Source organism: Pteropus alecto, unplaced genomic scaffold (assembly GCF_000325575.1).
Source record: "Pteropus alecto unplaced genomic scaffold, ASM32557v1 scaffold395, whole genome shotgun sequence".
Lineage (NCBI taxonomy): Eukaryota > Metazoa > Chordata > Mammalia > Chiroptera > Pteropodidae > Pteropus > Pteropus alecto.
Window position 1 is genome coordinate 129,025 of NW_006438643.1, and position 21,629 is coordinate 150,653.

Genomic DNA, 21,629 nt, shown 5'->3' on the forward strand with positions numbered 1-21,629 from the left:
GCTGTAGCCCAATCAGCAGCAGACCCATCTCTGGAACCGTGAGCTTTGAGTCGTTCACCACCTGGGGGCGCCAAAAGCTGGTCAGGCATGGCTAGGAAGCTGAGGTAGTCATGGTGGAGCGCGATCAGAAAAGCAGATGGGTCTACCAAGTGGGCAAGATGACTAAGAGGGAAGCTGGGGTAATTGCAAGGTGTAATCAGGGACGTTGAGGGGGCGGAATTGGAAACAAAAAGGCGGCTCGAAGATACCTGGAAGTGCAGAGGGTTGCTGTTTAGCTCCTGACGTTTATGGGGGAGCCAGTTGGAGCTGGAACCTTGGCAACCAGGCAGATTCGAACTGGGCACATATTGGTCAATAGCAAAGGCAGCCTCCCAGCGCAGTGACAGCAGCAGGCGACGCGGGTGGCGAAAGGCGGATAAGTGAAAGATGCGCTTTGGTACTTCTGCGCCCAGGTATCGAACCAACAGTTGCCCACGGCGTGACAGCTGTCGCAGCCAGTACCAGGGCGGCTGCGGCCCAGCAGGAGCATGAGGTCGCCAAGGCTTGGGTAGGCGGCCAGTCCAGAGAGCGTGGGCCACCGCGGCACAGCGTTGGGAGGCGCACGAGGGCGCGCCCTTCAGCTGCTGCAACAGGCAGTGGAGGTCCCCCTGCAGCATGCTCACTAGGTGGCGCAATTCCAGCACCTCCATCTGGAGGAAGCCCTCCAGAGGCCGACACACATTCAATCCCAGCACCACACTCCCGGCACCAGACTCATCTTGGCGAATGGTCTCGGTCAGCAGAGCCTGTAAGGACTCCAGCCTCCGCTTGGCAAGCACCAGGCGTGGCCGCAGCTGCCTTTCGGTGCGCCAGGAGCCTCCCCGAGGCGCAGGCACCCAGGTGGGTGAACTCCGTTGCAGAATGCTCAGGAGAGCGCGGCTCTGACGTTGTAGCAGCCAGGCCTGGGGGCCAGCGCTCAGTCCGCAGACCTGGGGTTCAGGTGGTGTGGGCAGTAGGTGCATCTGTGCCTTGCATTCCGCTATAGCATCCAGCTCCTCTAGCTCTTGTAGTTGAAGGTGAGCGGTGAGAGACAATATGGGCTTTTCCCACCCCAGACCCAAGGAGTGGGCCTTCCTCTGACACTTCAAGCTGTCACCCCATAACTGTGCCCCCTCCTACCCCTTTATTGGCACTGCTCTTCACATTTCCATGAGGGTGGCACTACATTTTTCTGTTCCCCACAGAAACACAGATACCTGACTAGAGCTTACCTGGGCTGGGCATCAGAGTGGCCAGCAGATACTGGGGTGTATGTGGTTGGCCCCAACTCTCCTTCCCGGGGCTCAGGCAGGCTTGTGTGAGGCTAATCAGGGCCTCCCTGTCTTTGTCGTCTCCCACAGCACCCCCATAAAAAACCGAAGCTGAAGATGAGGTCAGAACCCTTCAGTTCCAGCCCCTCCAGTTTCTACCACTTCCTCAACCAAAGTTGTGAATGATGTCCCAGGGTCAGTACTCCCACCCCCACCCCTTTCAGGGCTCTCCTGTGGGCTGATGACTATATGGGTGACAGGAAGGGTCTCACCGGCCAACTCCTGCATGGCAGCACTGGGATTGCTAAGGCTGGCCCATAGCTGGTCTTGGATCTGAAGGACCTGGGTCAGAGTCACTTGACTCCTGGGAGAGGGAAACAGGAAGTAGGATTTCAAAACCATCTATATGCTGAGGACTCTCACATCTTTCTCTCCAGCCCAAACCTCTCCTGAGTTCCACACTTATGAGGGCTCACTAGTCATTGCCACTAGGCACCTCCAATACAACTTGCCTGCGATGGAAATACTAGCCACCCAGTTGTCCAGGGCAGAAATCTGGGAGCTATCCTGACTCCTCTTCCTCACCCTATATTTACTCTCCATCCTGCTGTGACTACCCTCGTCCTTACTACCATGATCTTTTCCCTCCAGACTTCCAGAGCCTCCTAAAACTGCTTGCCTCCAGCCTGGCCCCATCTGATCCATTCTCCACACTGAAGCCAGAGTGATCTTTCCAACAGACAATGAGGATAATGTGACTTCTCCTACTTAAAACCCTTCAGTGGCTTCCCACTGTCCACAGGAAAAAATCAGGCCCCTTGACATGGTCTTAAAGGCTCTTTACCACAAGCCTCACCTCTCCCACTCAACGCCCAGCATGTCCACCTCAGCCACACTGAAATCTTCTCTCTTCTGCTGAGCTTAGTTCCCTCTTCTCAGAAAGGCCCCATCTACACCTGATCTCCCTTTGCTTTCAAGCCTCATTTCAAAGCAAGATCCTGAAGACCTTGCAGAAGCTTTCCTCGGCTTCTCCCTGCCCTCACTTCCCAGAGATGAATCTCAGCATGTGGAAAACAGTGTTTGCTGAGTGACTGAACAGCATGGGTGGATCCCTCACCAATGCCCCCTGTGTGCCTGTAGCTTCATTCCATAGATCTGCCGGTATAGCAGTAGGCCATGTAGGAGGAGCAGAGGCAGCACCCTGGTGGGAGGTTGCTTGTATAGTCCTTGCTGGGCTAGCTCCATGCTATCAATCAAGACGTGGCTCAGGTCCAGGGACTGCTCCCAGAAAACAGGCATGGAGTGGTGAGTTAGCACAGCTGGGGAGGAGGGAGAGTGCTGAGTCAACACAGCGCAGTTGCTCTCCTCCCTCCAATCTGAGAGCCTATGGGGGGAGCTCCTCACCTGGTAAGGAAGCAATAGCCTTTGCAGACAAGATAAGCCAAAGACGGAAATCTCTGTGGACCACATTCCTAAAAAGCTAACAGCAGGTCTACCTCCTGGTCCGAGACCACTAGGGGTCAGACATGGGGCTGAGGTCAGTCGCTGGGTAAAGGGTCAGACACAAGTTTAGGGATCAGAGTTGAGGCTAGGAGGTCAGGAGTCAGAAATGGGACAGGCTGGGAGGTAGGAGACTGGCCAAGAAGCCTGAGAGTGAGTGCAAGCTCAGGCCCAACTGTAGGAAAGGGCCCTAGAAATGATCTCTAGGCGGCAAACCCACCCATTGCTCCCTCCAACAGCCCCAGCAAGGGCCGTAGCAGCTCTTTTGGCCAGTGAGGCATCAGGTGACAGTTCTCCAGCACCAGCCAGTGCCCTTTGTGCATAGCCTGGCATAGAGTGCTGACCACAACTGGGACAGGATCCCAGGCTTCAGAGCCCAAGGCTATCACTTCCAGATGCTTCTGCCCCTGGGGACCAACAGAGAGACGTCAGAAGAACTCAAAGTGATCTTATGGTGACTCAAGGGACCCAGAGTAATGCCACAATGACCCCAAAGTCCCTGAGTAATCCGGAAAAACCCATCAGACTGCTGAGAGGGTACCCTCCCCCCGCCACACACACAGCCTATCCCAGCCCATAGGAGCCTGGTCACTCTGTGACCTAGAGGTTTGGCTCAAACCTGCTCATGTTTGGCGGCCAGTTTCTGAATGACAGTCAGGGGATGCAAGATGGCTGTGGGGTGACCAGGTGGTGGCAACAAGATCAGCAGGGGCTGAGTAGCCTGACTGCATTCGAAGGGTATGGTGGAGGTGCTCAGGTTTTCATCCAGGGGCCGGCCCAGGAGGCTAGTGGTAAAGTCTGCCAGCGCACTTGCCAAGCACTCAGGTCTCAGCACACGCCACAGGATCAGCTTCTGGAGGAGGCTGAGGGGATCAGGCCCAGGCCCAGGTGCAGGCCCCAGAACTGTGGATGACAGTGACAGGTAAGCCTGCCAAACACTGGAGTGGCCTGCCAGGGATGCGCGCAGCCCAGCAAATGGGGGCAGCGACTCTAACATCCCACATTCATGCCAGGCTCTCAGCCCTAGCCAGGCTGGCCGAGCCACACCTCGGACTGACTTGCTGCAGGCTATGCTGGGAGAGGCTGCCAGTCCAGGACAAAGTGCCAGCCTCTCCAGATCTGGCGCCTTCCTTGCCACTCTCAGCAGAGCCAAAGCACCCAAGGCACCCACCAAGGGTACGTAGGTCGGGCCCAGTGCAGCCACAGTATTGCCCAACAGGTGGCGGATCAGCTGTTTTCTCAGCTGCAGCAGATGACTGGGCAAGTCCTTCCCCTGATGATTCTCACACTGCTTCATGCTGTTCAGAGCCTGCTTGGTGGCTGCCAGCCAACCCTCTGAGCTCAGACGGAAAGGTAGCAGCAGGTTCTGCAATGGGCTAAGGGCTTTGATAATGGCCATTCCATGCCAGACCACACGCCGATAGGGTGCCCACAATAGCACCTCCTGCAGCCTAAGGTCTTCTAGTTCCTCGCAGTGGGCACGCAGCTGACATAGCTCTGCCTGGGTCCTCACTATGTCCCGCAGGAACTTGGCTGGTTTCTTATGATGTGGTTTCTGGACCAGTAGCATCGTCAGCAGTCGCTCCTGCATACAGTCACTCGTTGCATGGAGCCGGACCTTTCCCACACAGGGTCCACCCCACACCAGGATCCCTTCCAAAGCTCATCCCAACCCATTGAGTGGGCCCCCACGCACTTCAGCAGCCTCCACAGCTTCGCAGGTATCTAGGACTCTCATTTTGAGGTCCTGCCAGCGGCTCTCAAGCTCGGGACACTCTATGCACAAGATTTCATGCAGCATCTGTTCTTCTAGGACATCTGTGTTCAGGCCCAGATCCAGCACATTCAGTCCCTTTAGCAGGTCACAACCTAGCACTTGGGGTCACATGAGAGACAGTTAACCCCTTGCCCTTGGCAGAGCCAGTGGGTGGGGTACACAGGCAGTATGGCTCTCTGCTACAGTCCTGAGCCTGCTCTGGGCCAGGCTGAGTGAAGCTGTGGGCCTAAGTGTGTCCACAAAACTGTGCTGGCAACTTACCCACTGAGCCTCACCTTTTTCCAGGGCACCGAGGGGGAGGGTAGTGCTCAGATAGAGACAGAAGCCAGACTGAACCTGGGGTGGACTCAGCTGCTCTCGCTGCAGTAGCCATTGAAGTTCTGGGCACCCTAGGCCCAGCTCCATGTTGGTCAGTAGCATGGGATGGCCTGTGGGGGGCAGGCAAGGACACCCTACTGACCATACCAGCATGTTACCCCCACCCCCATGCACAAAATCTGACTCTCCCGAGCTCCCTGCTGGCAGATAGCAGTTCCCTTGGGGCTCTTCAACAGTTTAGTGCCTGGGGCGAAGGTGGGAACTGAGATCAGACTGGGGTATGAGAGGCCTGTGGGGCCACAGAGTGAGGGGAGGACAGAAAGGGAACTCGATGGGTGGTGACCAGTTCTTACCACTGGCAGCTGCTTCCCGGAGCTGAGGACCCAGGTCTGGGTCAGCGCCTGAGAGTACGCTGAGGCGGGGAAGGGGTGGAGGCTGGGTCTCAGGGGCTGGCCTTGACTCCTGCCTCTCTGTCTCAGCCTCCTTGTTCTTTTGCTCTTGTTTCTCTTCCTCCTGCTGCTGCTCTTCCTCTTCTTCTTCTTCTTTCTCCGCCTCCTGTCCCCTTTCCTCTGCCTTCTGCTCTTTTGTCTCGTCCTTAGCCTTATCACTCGCCTCACTATCATCATCTTCCTCTTCCATGTTCCCGTCACAGGCTTTTTCTTGATTTATCCTGCAGCCCTTCCCTGTGGCAGAAAGATGCAGAGGAGCTCTGCTCAGAGGGAGAAATAGCTTCCTAAGGAGCACCATTCACCCAAGGACCCCATCTCATGAGGGAAGTCACTTAAGCTCTTTATGACTCAGTTTCCTTATCTGCAAAATGCGGATGATATAAGTGGGACCCTCACAGGGTTACTGTGAAGATGACATGAGATAATACATAGAAAGCACTCAGCTGGCACCTAGGAAGCGTTCAATAAATGTTAGCTATCATTGTTACTCTAAAATTCCAGGGAAGAGTTCTAGTCACCCCTGAGATCAGCTCTATTTCTGTCTTTCTGTAGGTTGAAGAGTCAGTGCATTTCCCTTTTTGCCTAAGCTAATTCTGTCACTAACAAATAAAAGAGTCATCACTAATATAGAAATCAGTGCTTGGAAGTAGCAAGGTGTAAGGGAAAGGCCATAAACTATGGAATTGACCAAGTCATGAGCAGTGTGGTGGACATGGATATTTGGCTAACCAACAGTCCTCCCCACCCCCTTCTCCTTTGCTTCCTTTACTGCAGGAGCAGGAAATGATAAGTACTTTTTTTTTTTTTTTTAAGTATTAAGAACTTGAAGAATTTTAAGAATTTTTAAAAAGTATTAAACATTTAAGAAGTTGGCAAGGGGAGATTGCCAGGTCCAAAATTTGGTGTATGCATTTTCTATTGCTTAACAAATTACCACAGAGTTAGCAGCTTAAAAGAACACCTATTTATTATCTCAGTTCGGTAGGTTAGAAGCCTAGCACGGCATGTCTGGATGCTCTGCTCAGGGTTACCCCGAGCTAAAATCAAGGCATCAACTGGGGCTGCAGTTCTCATCTGGGACTTGAGACCTCTTACAGGCTTATGGTCTTTGACAGACTTCATTTCCTTTTCGCACTTTCCCTGTAGCCCACTCTATCTTCAAGCCAGCCATGGTTCATCGAACCCTTCTTGGATTTCGCATCTTTCTGACTTCCTCTTCTTTCCTCTTTTCTTCTTCAAAGAGCACAGGTGATTACCCTAGATAATCCAGGGTAATATGTCTATCTTATTGATACTACCTTTAATTACATCTACAAAGTCCCTCTTGCCATGTAACAACATAATTACAAGAGTAACACTGGAGGACAAAGGTCAAAAGAGCCAAAATTCTGCCTGCCACATTTGGCTATTCAGACTTCTGCAAGATCTGTTTTCCTGAAAAAGGGGACAGAAATGGCTATCAGCAACTCCGACATGATGCTTGGAGGGATAGCAGCCAATTCGATAACAAATTACCACAAATATGGTCACTTAAAACAACAGAAACTTATTCTTTCATAGTTCTGAAGGCCAGAAATCCAAAATCAAGTTGCCGGCAGATAGCATTCTCTCTGGAGGCTTTAAGGGAGACTCCTTCCTTGCCTTCTCCAGCTTCTGGTGGTTCCAGGAGTTCCTTGGCTTGTGGCTACCTAACTCCACTATCTCTATTTTCACATGGCCATCCCTCTGTGTACCTGTGCCTTGATTTTTGTCTCCTATAAGGATACTTGTCATTACATTTATGGCCAACTCAGATAATCTAGGATGATCTCATCTCAAGCTCCCTAACTTAATTACATCGGCAAAGACTCTTTTTCCAAGTTAGGTCACATTCATAGGTCCCAGGGATTAGGATGTGGATATATTTTTGGGGGGGCGCGGCACCATTCCACCCACTACAATGATAAGCCAACATGCTAAGGATCATAGAGCAGAAAGAGAAGAAAATGGGTACTTAAAGGCAACACTGAAGCCATGTACCTGCTTATCTCAGTACTTCTTACAATGTGAGATGAATTCCTTTGTTTAACCCATGGTAAGTTGAATTTTAGTTACTGGCAATGAGAGCGTTTCTAACTGATACAATGAGTTGGGGGGGTGGAGGCAGCAATGAGGATTTTTCTTTTCCCTACTGGGAAGGTGGCTAGGCTGTGTGGTAGGTTAAAAAAAAAAAAAAAGTTTATCTCATGGGACTTGGACCATGTGCTCACTGAACTTTAGTGGATTTAGTAGAAGATATTAGAGTATGCTGGCTACTTCTCTACTTAGATGAAACAACCTCCAGAAAAAAAAACTTTAAGGAAAATTCTTTTTGCTCATATTTAGCAATTTCAGACTACAGATTGTGAGATACTCATACACCTTGCTGATTTATAAAAATGATTCTCCAGCTCATGTTGCAGGGAATAGGAAATTATGGGCTACTGAAAGAGCCTTATTTTCTGGGTCCATCCCAAGCTCTTCTCTCTATGCATTCTCTGCTTGGCAAAAATAATAGTCTCTCTCTCCGTTTCAACTTGGATACAGCCCAAAGTAATAAGGGCTATGCTCCATGGCCAATAAACCTCAGCTCACTACTCAGACTATTTTCTTAACAGCTCTGAAGGGAAGGCCGAGTTTTAGATGGATAACAATTGCACTAAGCTTAGAATTGGTGGAGCCCCCAGAACCAATGTTAAGAGACAAAAGTGTGAAGGTATGGTTTAAATTCAAGAATAAGAATGCATCAAGATTTCTGGCATTGGTTAATAGCTAATAGAGTCCTTATAAAGGAAATCTTCAGGAAAAAGATGAGATATTTTAGAGGATTAGTCAGAACCCTTCCCCCCCCGCCCCCCCGGGCTGATAACAAGTGATCTGTGTTTGCTTATTTTTAAGGCAAATCCTAAGCCCCCATACCACCCTATAAGGTGGAATAGCTATAAACAAGGGATCCTGGCCCGACTTTCCTTTCACAGATAGGCCTGGGGACGGGGCAAAGAAAATTACACTATTCATCAGAACCCAGGGCAGCTGAATGGGCTGTCCAAGAACTCCATAGCGAATAATGATGATCATTTGCTTTACTATCTCTGTCTGGCATTATACAGTACATGCTAGAGACTAATATACAGTGTGTTTCTTACCCTTTCCCAGTTTCTAAGCAGGAAGTTTATTGTAGTTATCTTGATTTGATTTTGCTTCACTTTGCCTGTCAGGTATATTGGTATGATGAGATGGCATGGAATCTATCATAGGTTACAAATCATGAAGAGCCACATCCAGATCTAATCAGGAGCAATAAATGTCATTCAGAGTTCTTGGACTCAGAACTGAATGCTGCAGCTAGATGTTTCTTTGAAGTGTCTCTTATTAGAGAGGGGGTGAGTTCATTTATAGTTACACATGTGATAGTTCTATAATAGTTCTATAATGTAATAGTGCATGGGCACAATGGAAAGTAGTGCTGGGTGACCAAGGAATGGACTGTAGTAATGGTAGCAGTAATATATTAGTAGTAATAATGACTAACATTTTGGAGAACTTATTATATATTAGGCACTGTGTAAACCCATTTTATATGAATTACTATTCTTAATACTCACAATAGTTTATGAGTTGGGTATAATTAAGACCTTTATTTTGTTGGTAAATAAACTTAGGTTTAGAGAGATTAAGTACCTTGCCTTAGGTCAATGGCTAGCTAGCTAAGGACAGATATTTGACCCAGATAGTTTGATTATAGAGCCCATGTTACAGACCCCTTTATTGTACACCTTCCATTGGAGATGTCTGTTACTCTCACCAATGCAATCCCTAACCCCTTCTTCTGGGAAATAAACACTTTTACTTTCTTCCTCTAGGAAATGCTTTTTCTGGCACTCCACCCAGATGGGTCCTGATCCAAGCAGAACCAATGGAAATTTTTCCCCAGAAGTCCTGAACATAGGACACATTTGGCTAGGAAAGCTCTGAGTCGTAGGCCAAGTGTCCAAGAGTGCTGAGCAGACCAAGGAAGGGGAAGATCATGGACTCGTCAGCCATGTAGATTCAGAATCCCTGCATTATGGGCCCAAAAATGTAAATGAGATCTAATTTATTAATATTATGCAGGCTGGTGAAATCTGAGATGCCCTGGCCATGAAATTTAGAATCTTCATTATGAAAGGGAAGATCACACGTGGCTAGAGTGTTGGCCAGTTCAGCCACTTGAGGAGCATTGCGATTATCATCCCTGGCTTTACCTCTGCTCTTGGTGGGACCTGGGGCCAAGCGCCTAGTCTCTTCCAGAGGCAGTGGGTTCAGCCAGATGAGAGCCTGTTTGCTGGGGTCAAGTAGCAGAGGCCAGCGGCAACTGAAGTAGTGACTGCGACTTCGCAGAAGTAGGCCCGCCAGGCGGGCTGACTTTGCTTGCGGCTTCCGGTCTCGGTCCCACTGGAACTGTTCAGATTCAGAGCTTAGCAAGGACAGAAGGCTGAAGGGAGAGCGTGTGGAGAGCAGGGGATTCTTTGGTGGAATGAGGACAGATTTCTGATTCTGCTTCAGGGCCTGCGCCACATCATCTGGGCCCAGGGTCTCCTGAAAACCCTTACACAGAGCCAGCCACTTGTCCAGTAGCTCCTGGCGCCTCAGTGGTGGGAAGGGACCCAGGTAGATGATGGCAGCTGAACACAGGAGGGCATCTCCGATCACCGTCAGGCAGTACCCCTTCAACTTCTGATGTGGAAGGGAAGACCAGACGGTGTGTAGGGCAGTGAGAAGGATATAGGCAAAGGGTCTGGCAGAGAGGGAACAAGGTAGGGTATGGAGGAAAGCATGGCAAGGAGGGGAGAGTGAGACAGAGGGGGCCAGTGAGGGCACAGAGGGGAGCAGAGGAGTGTGGGCAGTGGTGCAGAAATGAACTTTGGGGGAAAATCCATGCAGGGCTGGTTACCTGAAGCTCTGAAGTCCAGGAATGCATGGGTGTGAGCAGTGCAGCCTTTATGGGCCACTTGTGATACTGGTCACACTGAGCCCAACTGAGATTCTCTACCAGATGGTTATGGGAAGCCTGGACATCTTCTAGCTTCTTGATCAGGGCCAAATTGTGCTCTAGGATCTCCTGAGCCTGGAACTGGTAGTGGGCCAGGCGGGCCTGCTCCCGAGCTCGTGTTGCCTCTACCTGCCGCAGCAGCAGGCCTGTGGGCAGTCCTCGGCGTTGTGCTAGCCTGTAGTGCAGAACGGCCCAGAGCCAGGCTGCCAGGCTTGCTGCAGGTGCGCTTACTGCCCGCAAGGCTGCATCACTCATACCCGGAGCCTTCAGAGCTAGGTTTAACTTTATTATCTCTGAGTCCGTCATCTTCTCCTTGGGGAAGAACACCAGCTCCTGGGAGAGTGTATGTCGAAAGGAGCGGGGGAAGACTTAGATGCTCGGAACCTTGCCCCAACAGCCTCCCTCTGCCAAGCCTCTGCTCACCTCATCCATTTTGCCCCATATTCGCTACCTGATAAAAATCTTCAGTGCATAACAGCTGCTTGGCACTGGCCCAGCCTCTTTCACGGTGAAACAGATCACACAGTGCATCCGTCACCTGGACCACAGATTCTGGTGGTGCTCGATAACTCCGTATCTCCTCAAAGTCAGCCACCTGCAGCTGGCTCAGGGGCCCCAGAAATGCATTGCCCATCTAAATGAGGAGAGATGCACTCTTGAAGTGAGCTGGCAAAATGCAATACCTCTTTCTTAAAGGTATTGCTAAGAGGGATCATCTCCTCGTAGGAGTCCCCATGAAGGGACCATTCCTCAAGCCATCCTATTACTTGTGCCCCCTCTCCCAGGAAACTCCGTGACAAGTCACCCCATCCTCTCCTCTGGGCATCCTATGAGGGGCTGTCCCCTCCCAAGAGAGGAGCAGTGCAGGGCAAGTGACAAGAGCCCACCTGCTCCAGGAAAGATGACAAGTCACCCCATCCTCTCCTCTGGGCATCCCCTCCCAAGAGAGGAGCAGTGTAGGGCAAGTGACAAGAGCCCACCTGCTCCAGGAAAGCCTCGTGCTGAGTCCTCAGAGCATCCCACTGCTTGGTGAGGTTCTCAATAAGATTCTCCTGTTGCCGGCACTCCGCCAGCTGCCGCTTGTACAGGATCTTGCCTTGCTCTAGCTGCTGATGAAATGTGCTGATGTTCTGTGAAAAGAGACCCAGGTTACAGCTCTAGCTCCTAGACCAGGTGAGAATATCCCAAGGGAAGACCCTGGAGACTCAGTGGGCTTGGGACTCTAGCATACACCTTATTTGATAGTCAGGGTGATCAGGTTGAACTCCAAATAGGCCACAGATATAGACTGAGCTCTGAAATTGTCACTCCTCAGCTTGTGAGTTCTACATCTAGTGATGCAGCCCCGAGTTGGTGGTTGCTTCTCCTGACCTGCCATACAGGCCCAGGCAGTCTGAATCCGAAGCCTGTGTGCTTGACCATTACGCTACACTCTTTCTCTAACTTGACCCATTAGTGGCATTTGTCACAGAAGACACTTCCCTTCCTCCTGAAACAGTTTCCTCCCTGGACTTTGATGATACTGTGCTCTCCTTTGGCTTTCTCCAACTTCTGTGGCTGCTCTTTCTCAGTCTCTTCCTCTGTCATCCATTAAATATTCAGCAAATTTTTCAGGCTCCCTTCTCTTCTCACCCCACGCTTCTTTACTCCCTCCCTAATCTCATGGTTTTTATTACCTTTGATATTTTAACAATCCCTAAGTCTCTATCTCTAGCCAGATTCTTTCCCAAGCCCCGTACCTATGGATCCATTTGCTTAGTGGAAATCTCTTTGGTGTCTCACAGGCCTTTCAGACTCCACATATCCAAAAGGAACTTACTGGTCATGCCTCCTCAAATTTCTTGCAACCTTACACATCACCCCATGTGTTCTTTTTCTTAGAACTGTGCCAAAATACGCCCAAGCTTCCCAAGGAAGAAACTTAATTGTTACCTTTACACCATCTCTTCTGTTCCCCCCAAACTCAACCCATCTTAAAGGACTTTCAATTCTGCCTCCTAAACATCCCTCGTGTCTACTCCTATCCCCAGTACGCATCACTTATGTCCATGCTCTCTCACTCATGACCTTCTACACTGACTTCCTAACTGGTATCTCAGCTTCCACTCTTAATCCCTTCTTCTAATCCATTTTCCATGCTGCAGCCTGATGGGTTTTCTAAAAACCAAATATCATCATCATCATGTCCCTTACTGCACTTGCCACTCTTTCATTTGGTTTACATTTCCTTCGTAATCAGGATGATCTACTCATCTTTCCAATTTCATCTATTTTTCCTCTCCGGTACTCTACTCTCCGGCCATTCCCGACTTTCAGTTCCTCCATTGTGGCACACATTCTCTTTTCTCTGGGCCTTTGCACATGCTCTTACGTCAGCCTCTGACATTCTTCCTTCCCACCCCCATTTATGCAAAATCTTACCAAATCTTCAGGTATCAACTTTGATGGACTGCATTCATTTATATATTTAAGGAATGTTTTTGAGTGTCTACCGTGCTCTACATATGACTCTGTACTATATGCTATGTCACTATGCTTCCTCTAGAAAGTCTTTTTTGATACTTCAGAGTACCCTGAACTTTTTCTGTCATAACATGCTGTTTTATAATCGCCTGGATTAATTTATATCTTCCAGTAAACTAGGTACCATAAAAGCAAGGAGAGTGCCTTATCTTTCTTATTAGGAGGCAGCCTAACGTAATATTAATAGTATCTAACATTTATTGAGTTCTCACTATATGCCAGCACTTTTAAATGCTTCATGTAAGATTTCATTTAATCCTCATCCCAATCTCTCTGGATTTCAGTTTTCTCATCTGTAAAATGGAGGAAAGGATAGCCACCTCAGAAAGTTGTGTCAAGGACTCTGTCTATCTAGATGTAAACATAGATGCAGATGTAGACATAGACACAAATGAGTGCCTGGACAAAAGAATGTGAAGTTCAATTAATTTTTGTCGAGTACAATGAAATAAATGAACCAAATGAGTATAACATAGAAAAGAGATAGAGGTTATCCTGAATGACTTGAAAGTCTTATCCTGAAAGTCTTGTGTAGCAGGAAGAAAAGAAAATGCTATTTCAGAATCCCCCTTATTGAAAACAAAAGAAAAAACACTCTATTTTGGGAAAACTTTTAAATGAGAGTACCTGGCTATAGACGGTATGATGACTCCATTCCCACCAGTTTTAGCTAGATACGAGAGGTTCGTTTAAACAAAAAGAAAATTGCTCTGTATCAGAAAGCAACAGGATTTAGAGTTTAGACTTGAAAAAAATAATCTCTTATTACATAAAAATTATATTTGTGGAGCTCTAAAGGGAAAGTGGGGTGGCTGGATAACACTGTGGAGCAGATCATGTGGAGAGGGGAGGAGAAAAGTTGGTCACTGGGAAATGCCCTGTAGAGGAGAGTGACTGAGGAAATTTAGGATATTTAGGTATACATTACCTTTTAAATTTACTTCTGGTTCTGTTCTAGAATATAAATTGCCCCTACTGCCATCACCCATCCACATCTCCCCACTCTATAAACAGTAGCCTTGTATATTTGGCGTTTTGTGGAAGGGATAGGTAGAGGAACAAAGCGATATGGGAAAAGAGGACAGCTATAAGATGTGTGCCGACCAGTAGTGATAGAGAATTCAGGAGAAAAAGAGGGTAAGAGGGAGAGGTGACCATGACAATGTAATCCCTGCCCCATCTCCAGTGGGAATCACAGAGATCTTGGGGAACATACTGAACTTCACACAGTCAAGGTATTAGGGCCAACCAGAAGCAGACACTTGGATTTCATGTATTTAGAAAAATCAGCCAGGTCTCAGTGACATGAGGAACTCTGAACCCAAGCTCTAAAGGAGGAGGCAGCAGGGATTAGAAAGATCCCATGTGGGAAAGGGAGGCTTTCCAGAGACAAGAACTAAGGTTCAGACTGGTTGGTTCCTTCAAAGCCCTCTTTTGGACTTCTGCTTTGACCCTACTGTGCATGCCTCAACCTTCTCCACCTTACCCTATGTGAGTCTTTCAGCTGCTTTTCCAAGTTGAAGACCAGGTCGGCATGGGCACTGTGCTGCTCAATCAGCATTGTCAGATTCCCCAGGGCATTGTGGACCCTGGAGATACAATGTACCAGTGAGTGGACCCAAGTGAGCAGAAGGAAGTACAATGCAGGGAATGGGACCACTCACCGCTGGGCCTTGTTCTTCATCTGCAGGATCATCTGTTGCTGTAGCAGTATAAAGGTGTCCAGGAAGTCTAGGAAGGTCTTGGGGGTGACGAGTGGCAATTCAGGGCACAGGTGCCCATGGTAGCTGGCAGCCGACAGGTGGATGAAAGCCATGGCTTTGGCCACACTGGGAACTGCAGCCTGGAGGTCTGGGCACTTCAAAGAGTCTGCAACAGGCATGGCTTTAGCCTGGACTTGTGAGTATGTAGGGGATGGGAAAGGAAAGGGACCCTCTCCTGGCTCAGGAAGAAGGGCAGAAAAGGTAAGGAGGGCTCACTAGTTTCTAGAGAGTGAGAGACTGACCTAAGTAATAATCTTCATTAGAACCTGGTTGGGATGAGTCGAGAGGACAAGTAAAAAGTGCTCACCGTCACCAAGAGGTAGACTCTGAGCACACTTCAGATGGTGCTGGACCACACTGACCAAAGAATCTTGGTCCCAAGATTCATAGCGGTCAATGCTGGCGATAGCTAGTTGAAGGAGCCTCAGGAAAAGGGTGGAGGGCAGCTGTTTGTGGGCCTGGTCATCGCTGATCAGGATGAACATGTGCAGGTGGCTGCACACTTGCTGGTAGAACCTGTGGGCCAGGAGCTCAGATACTGTCCTTCCCTTTATCCCTGGGTGTGCCCACCCAGGCCCCAGTCCCAACCCTGACCTCTTAACCCTGAGCTTCTGAGCCCTCACAGCACCCCTCGTTTTCTTTCCGGCCTTTTGACCAGAACAGAGCAGTCAGAGTAGCCCCTTAGAATGAGGTTCTTGGCCTCACCACTGCAACAGCACTTCCTTCCTGACGGTCTGCTTGACAATAAGGTTCTCTCTGGGGAGATGTTCCTCAATGCCATCCAGATCTGCCTCCGTGTACAGGTCAGGGAAGCTGCCTGAGGTTGCCAGGGCCAGCAGGCGATGAAGGGTAGTGAGATCCACACCCTTGGGTACCAGCAGGGCCACTGGCTGGCCTAACATGCCAGCATGCCAGCTGGCATCCCGCAGACACTGAAGAATGGCCTCCTCTGGCCCACATGGCAGATGGAAGAGGCGGGCCTGACAAATATTAGCCGCCAGAGTGACGGCAGTACAGCGCCCAGTGCCCAGTGCCCCCGAGAGCAGAAGGCCATGCTGCTGGGGCCTGGCAAGCACCCGGACCAGGTGGGCCACATGCTTAACCATCGAGTGGCACTGGGCAAGGTGGGGGCTCAGCTTCAGCTGAGCGGCTGAGGTGGCCAGCTGCTCCCGCAGGCTCTCCCAGTGCCGTTCCAGGTACAAGTTGGGACTCTCAGAGTTGGAACCTTGTATCAGCTCCTGACTGAAGACCAGGTCTGAGGGCTTTTCTTGGGGACAAAGTAGTAGCACTGGTGACAACAGGGGTGAGACTAGATCCATCTGGGATGTCTTCTGCCAGCAATTCTTGGATCTCTTTAGCTGGGGTGTGTAGCTGGTGGCCACTGTGTCTTCCTCCTGGTTTATCTTTTCACTTACGGCCTCTGTAGTCTCCTTTACTGGGGCTATGGATGGTACAAGGCCCGAATCATTGAAAGGTGGGCCTGTTGTGACCTGAAGGCCATAAGGGTCCTCCTCCTCCTCAGTCTCACTGCTGCCATTGCTTAACTCCTCCCACTGGACCAGCTCCCCCTCAGACTCCACTTCAGGCACCCTCTCCTCCTCCTCCTCCTCTTCATAGCCCTTGCCCAGGCTCTGCGGCACCGGCCCACAGCAGAAGACCCTCTGAGCTACTTCTAGGAGTAGCTTGGCACAGTAGGAGCGTTCTCTAGGGGTGTCTAGCCGGTCACAAAAGGTTCTCTGTGCCTCGTGCAGCCAGAGACGCACCATGTTGCGCATGGCCATCATAATTGTCAGGCGGGTGCCACGCAAGCCTGATACCCGGCGCAAGTGCTCCTGGTGGTTGGGATAGTCCAGAAAACCTCGGGAGCCTGTTCTGGTTGGCAGCATCTGCAGGCTGCCCAGTAGTTGGCTCACAGAGTGTGGGGAGAAGCGATAGTGTGGGTGGTGGGGTGAAGGCATAAAGCAGTTGCCCACAGCCTCCCAGGCCTCCACCGAGGCCCGGACTAGGGCTCTTGCTAGGACACCCTCCCGCTCCACAGAGGGGAAGCGCTCAAGCCAGGCCTGGATGATAGGTGTGTGCCTGCTCAGCAGCGTTGCCAGGGTCATATCGTCCAGGGCCAGGACTGTGAAGAGTCGAAAGAGGCGTGGGCACAGTGGGCGCTCACAGAAGCCTGGCACTGTGGCTGTGGCAAGGAAGTTGACAATAGGCTGTAGCGTCTGCAGTTCCAAGGTGCTGTGGGCACACACACTGCCATTCATGGCCTGGCGCAGAGTCTCCAACACTGGCTGACAGCTCTTCTCTGGGTCTGTGGGACATTAAAAATAACAGGGAGGACATGCATAAGTCCACATGACAGTGTCACCCTGTTCCTCTTAGCCCTGCCTTGCTGCGTTTACTTCTGGCACACACGGGGTTTTGTGTATCTGATGAGTTGGGACTTTGTCATGTCTAGGTTTTGTTCTCTGCCCCACACTCTCCTTAAAAGTGAGAAATTTCTTCTTTCTTCCCCCTCAAATCCTACCTTTACGACCAATTTTTCATTAACTTCATGTTAATGAATAGGAAAGTTTGGAAGCTGAGACAGATGGAAACTTGATCTGACCACAATAGGAGAAAAATGCAATCATCACAGTCAAAAAGTGTGGAGTTTTGGCACATGCACTCTTTTACAAAGTCAACTTTATTAAGACATGATTCATGTAAAAAAAAAGTATACATTTTAAATGTATAGTTCAATGAGCTTTGACACATGTGTAACTACCACCCTAATGATATTTAGAACATTTTCATCATCCCAGAAATTTCCCTCATACCCCTTTGCAGTCAATCCCCAAACCACACTCTCCCAGGAATTTCTATCTGATCTAATTTCTATCACTATAGATTAGCTTTGCCTGTTCTAGAACTTCATATAAGGGAAATCATACAGTATGTAATTTTACTATGTCTGGTCTCTCACTCGGCATGATTCTTAAATTCATCTATGCTTTGTATATTCAGCATTTTGTTCTATTTTATTGCTGAGTAGTATTCTATTATGAAAATAAAATTTGTAGATCCATTGACACACTGATGGGCATTTAGGCTGTTTCCAGGTTTTGACTCTTCAGGATAATGATGCTATCTATGTACAGTCGTGTATAAGTTTATTTGAGAACATACAATACATATGGTTTCATTTCACTCAGGTAAATACTTACAAGTAGAATTTCTGGGTCTTTTAGCAAGTATATATTTAATTTGATAACTGCCACACTTTTTTTCATAGTGGTTGTATCATTTTATACCCCTACTAGCAAAGTGTGAGAGTTTCAATTGCTCTGTGTTTTGCAACACTTGTTTTTCTTGGTCTTTCTAATTTAATCTTTAAAGTAGGTGTGAACTACTATCTCATGGTGGTTTTAATTTGCATTTCGCTGATGCCTGATTAGTCTCAAGAATCTTTTCATGTGCTGTTGACCACACATATATCTTTCCTTTGTGAAGTGTCTGTTCTTTTGTCCATTTTTTAAAAATAGTTTATTTTCATACTGAGTTATAAGAGCTTTTTATATATTCTGAATATAAATTGTTTGTCAGATATATGTGTCATGAATATTTTCTGTCTGTGGCATATTTTAAAATTTTATTAACAGTGTCTTTTGAAGGGCATAGGATTTTAATTTTGGTAAATCCAATTTTTGTGTCGTCTAAGGAATCATTGCCTCGGCCCAAGATCACACAGATTTTTATCTAATGTTTAAAAAAATGTATAGTTTTAGCTTTCACATTTAGGTCTGTTACCCATTTATAACTGATTTTTGTGTAGGTTGTAAGTTAGGATTCAAGGTTCATTTTTTTCCCCACACAGATAATGCAGTTGTTCCAGCCCCATTCATTGAAGAGATTATCCTTTCCCCCATTGAATTATGTTGGCACATTTGTTGAAAACAAGTTGATCATATATGACCATATATGAGATTCTCTGTTCCATTCCAGTTGTCCGTATCCATGTCCTTATACCAATACCACACCCTCATGATGAATGTAGCTGTATAGTAAGTCTTGAAATCACTAGTTTAAGACCTCCAACTTAATTCTTCTTTTTCAAAGTTTGGCTCTTCTAGGTCTTTTGCATTTCCACAAGTCTCAGAGTGAGTCTGTCAATTCCCACCGCCACCACCCCCACCCCGCCCCGCCCTCCCAAAAAAGTCTGCTCAGATTTAGCTTGGCATTACATTGAATCTGTAGATCAGTTTGGGGAGAATGAGCACCTTAAAGATATTGACTTCTCTGATTCAGGAGCATGGTATATCTCTATTTATTTAAGTCTCCTTTATCTCAGCAATATTTAGAAATTATCGGTGTATATCTTTCATTAACTTTATTTCTAAACACTTTAAGCTTTTAGATGATATTTTAAACAATATTTAAAATTTTTGATTTCCAATTGTTTGTTACTAGGATATAGAAATACTAATGATTTCAATAGACTGACTTTGTATCCTGTGACTCTGCTAAATTCACTTATTTATTCTAGTAGTTTTGTAGGGGTTTTTTTTGTTGTTTTTTTTTTTTTTATAGATTTCTTAGGATTCTCTGTGTGGAAAATCATGTCATATACCAGTAGAGAGTGTTATTTTGTCTTCTCTAATTTTAAAGGCTTTATTTCTTTTTCTCATTGCACTGATATGGGCCTCTGGTACAATGATGAATAGAAGCAGTGGATATTCTTGTGACAGATCTTAGGAAAATAGTGTTCAATATTCCCTATTAAGTACAGGCATGCCTTGTTTTACTACAGCTTGCTTTATTGTGTCTTGCAGATACTACATTTTTTACAAATTGAAGGTAAGACTCTCCACAAGCAAAAAGATTATGACTCACTGAAGGCCCAGATGATAACATTTTTTAGCAATAAAGTATTTTTAAAGTAAAATATATATATTGTTTTTTAGTTATAATGCTATCACACTCTTAATAGACTACAGTATAGTATAAACATTTATATGCACTGGGAAACCAAAAAATTCATGTGACTCACTTTATTGCAATATTTGCTTTATTGCGGTGGTCTGGAACTGAACCTGCAATATCTCCAAGGTATGCCTGTATGTAATTAACTGTAGGTTTTAATAGACACCCTTCATCAAATTGCATAAGTTCCCGCTATTCCTAGTTTGCTGAGTTACCATAAATAGTTTTGAATTTTATCAAATGCTTTTTCTTTATTGAGGTGACCTTACACTTTTTCTTTATTCTGTTAACGTCATGGACTATACTGATTGACCTTTAAATATTTACAAGGCAAAATTGAGAGATATGGTGATGGGACATTGGTGAGAGAGATGTCAACAAGATTTCTGGCTTAAGTGACTGGATGGATGGTGGTGCCAGTTACTAAGAGGACACATAGGAACAGGTTTTGGGGGTAGATGATAAGTTCAGGGTTAGATCTGGGGTACAACGGGACAGCAAGGTAGCAATATGCAGTAGGCGGTTTGATAAATAGGTCTGGTGCTTAAAAGAGAAGCCTCAGTTGGAGATAAAGACTTAGCAGTCAAAGCATAGAGATTGTGGAAGAGCCATGAAAAGAGTAAGATTGTTCAAGTAGCATATGTAGAATGAGAAGATATTAAGAATGGAACACGGAGGTTTGGTCTATAGGTATATATTTGAGAGTCAATGAATATTGCTAGGGATTTTACGGTCTCAAGAGATGACGATTCCTTCCTTCCCTCCTCCCAGGTCCTCACCAGTAGCGGCCAGGTGCAGATCCTCCAGCAGGAAGAGGAGAGAGCCTTTAGAATCCACGTGCCGCCCAGGCCGTGGGTTGGCTTGTGCTTGGCTGTGAACCCCTTGGCTCAGCAGAAGGCGAAGGTGGGTCGCACTGAAGGCAGGGTGGATGGGGGTGTAAGTGTAAGGGTGGTGTGGTTCCACCAGCACCTCCACAAAGACTGACTTCCCTGTTGCTGCTTCTCCAGCCAGCAGCACTGGGTATCCCTCTGACAGAAGTAGGTCCACCACATACAAGAGCCGTTCAGTCTGTAGGACAGGAGCAGGGCTTACTGTGGCAGCTCCAGTTTGGGACACTAATCTTAACTGAAAATAAATGTCTAGGGGTCTTGTGTTAAAGCTGTACTTGTAGAACACTTCATGTATTCTTGCGAGTGTGAAAACATATCAAAGAACGGGAGCAGGTGGGCCTCAGCTGGGCCTAGAATGTGGATTCCCCCAAGATATCTCCTTGAGCCCCAACCCCAGCTCCTGCATTGTCCTCACACCTGGGGAGAAGGGCTGAAGGTACCCAGAGCTCCCTTGATGCGGCTACCCAGGTACTGGCCATTGAAGGGGACCAGTGTCCCATCTTCAGGGCATACATGTAGATCAAACACCAAGGCTGAGGGTGGTGGCTCAGGATAGTCGGAGAGGTGACTAATAGAACTCCTCAAGAAGGTATCAAAGAGGGGCCAGAGCCTGCTCAAATGGATATATAGGCAAAAGTGTCAGACAATTACAACAGTTCAATTTGTGACACATGCACATGGTCCACCCACCCCCAACAGGGATGTCACCTGGGTTTTGACTCCCATGGTCCAGTCCATCTCAGCCCTCTGGATCCCCCATCCCTGGCCCCTATAGATACCTGGATGGAAGGTGGGCTCCAAAGCCCCAGATCAAGGCAAAAAGAAAGCTGCTGACAACCAGCAAGTGCTCCCTGTGTTTATTAGGTACATCATCGCTGTCACCCTGGGACCGGTTCAGAAAGCTGCTTTTTGAGGACTTGAAGCTTTGGGCTACAGGATCATTAGAGCCGAGGTCCTCTGCAAAGGTCACCATGGCCAAAACAGGAGCCCCAGTAGGAAGAAGTGGGGGCGAGGGGGGAGAGTAGAGGTCAGCTCTATTACTTTTCACTTTTAGTCCCCAAGCCCAAGTCCACCAAAGAACCCACGCGCCGGGCTCCAGCCATATGCCATCTAT

At 47.9% G+C, this 21,629-nt stretch overlaps 1 protein-coding gene across 1 annotated transcript in view; it reads right to left on the reverse strand.

Moving 5' to 3' along the window:
• DNHD1 (dynein heavy chain domain 1) overlaps positions 1-21,629 on the reverse strand; it is a 58,682-nt gene that overhangs the window by 372 nt on the left and 36,681 nt on the right. The window contains 23 exon segments of the mRNA XM_025049463.1: positions 2-61; positions 249-1,042; positions 1,251-1,400; positions 1,562-1,653; positions 2,407-2,608; positions 2,694-2,767; positions 2,769-2,802; positions 3,010-3,196; positions 3,409-4,374; positions 4,486-4,664; positions 4,842-4,994; positions 5,238-5,567; positions 9,596-10,067; positions 10,285-10,716; positions 10,835-11,017; positions 11,364-11,513; positions 14,393-14,495; positions 14,571-14,775; positions 14,977-15,185; positions 15,375-16,974; positions 20,405-20,693; positions 20,933-21,125; positions 21,295-21,478. Of these exon segments, the coding sequence (XP_024905231.1) occupies positions 2-61; positions 249-1,042; positions 1,251-1,400; positions 1,562-1,653; positions 2,407-2,608; positions 2,694-2,767; positions 2,769-2,802; positions 3,010-3,196; positions 3,409-4,374; positions 4,486-4,664; positions 4,842-4,994; positions 5,238-5,567; positions 9,596-10,067; positions 10,285-10,716; positions 10,835-11,017; positions 11,364-11,513; positions 14,393-14,495; positions 14,571-14,775; positions 14,977-15,185; positions 15,375-16,974; positions 20,405-20,693; positions 20,933-21,125; positions 21,295-21,478 (7,241 nt within the window).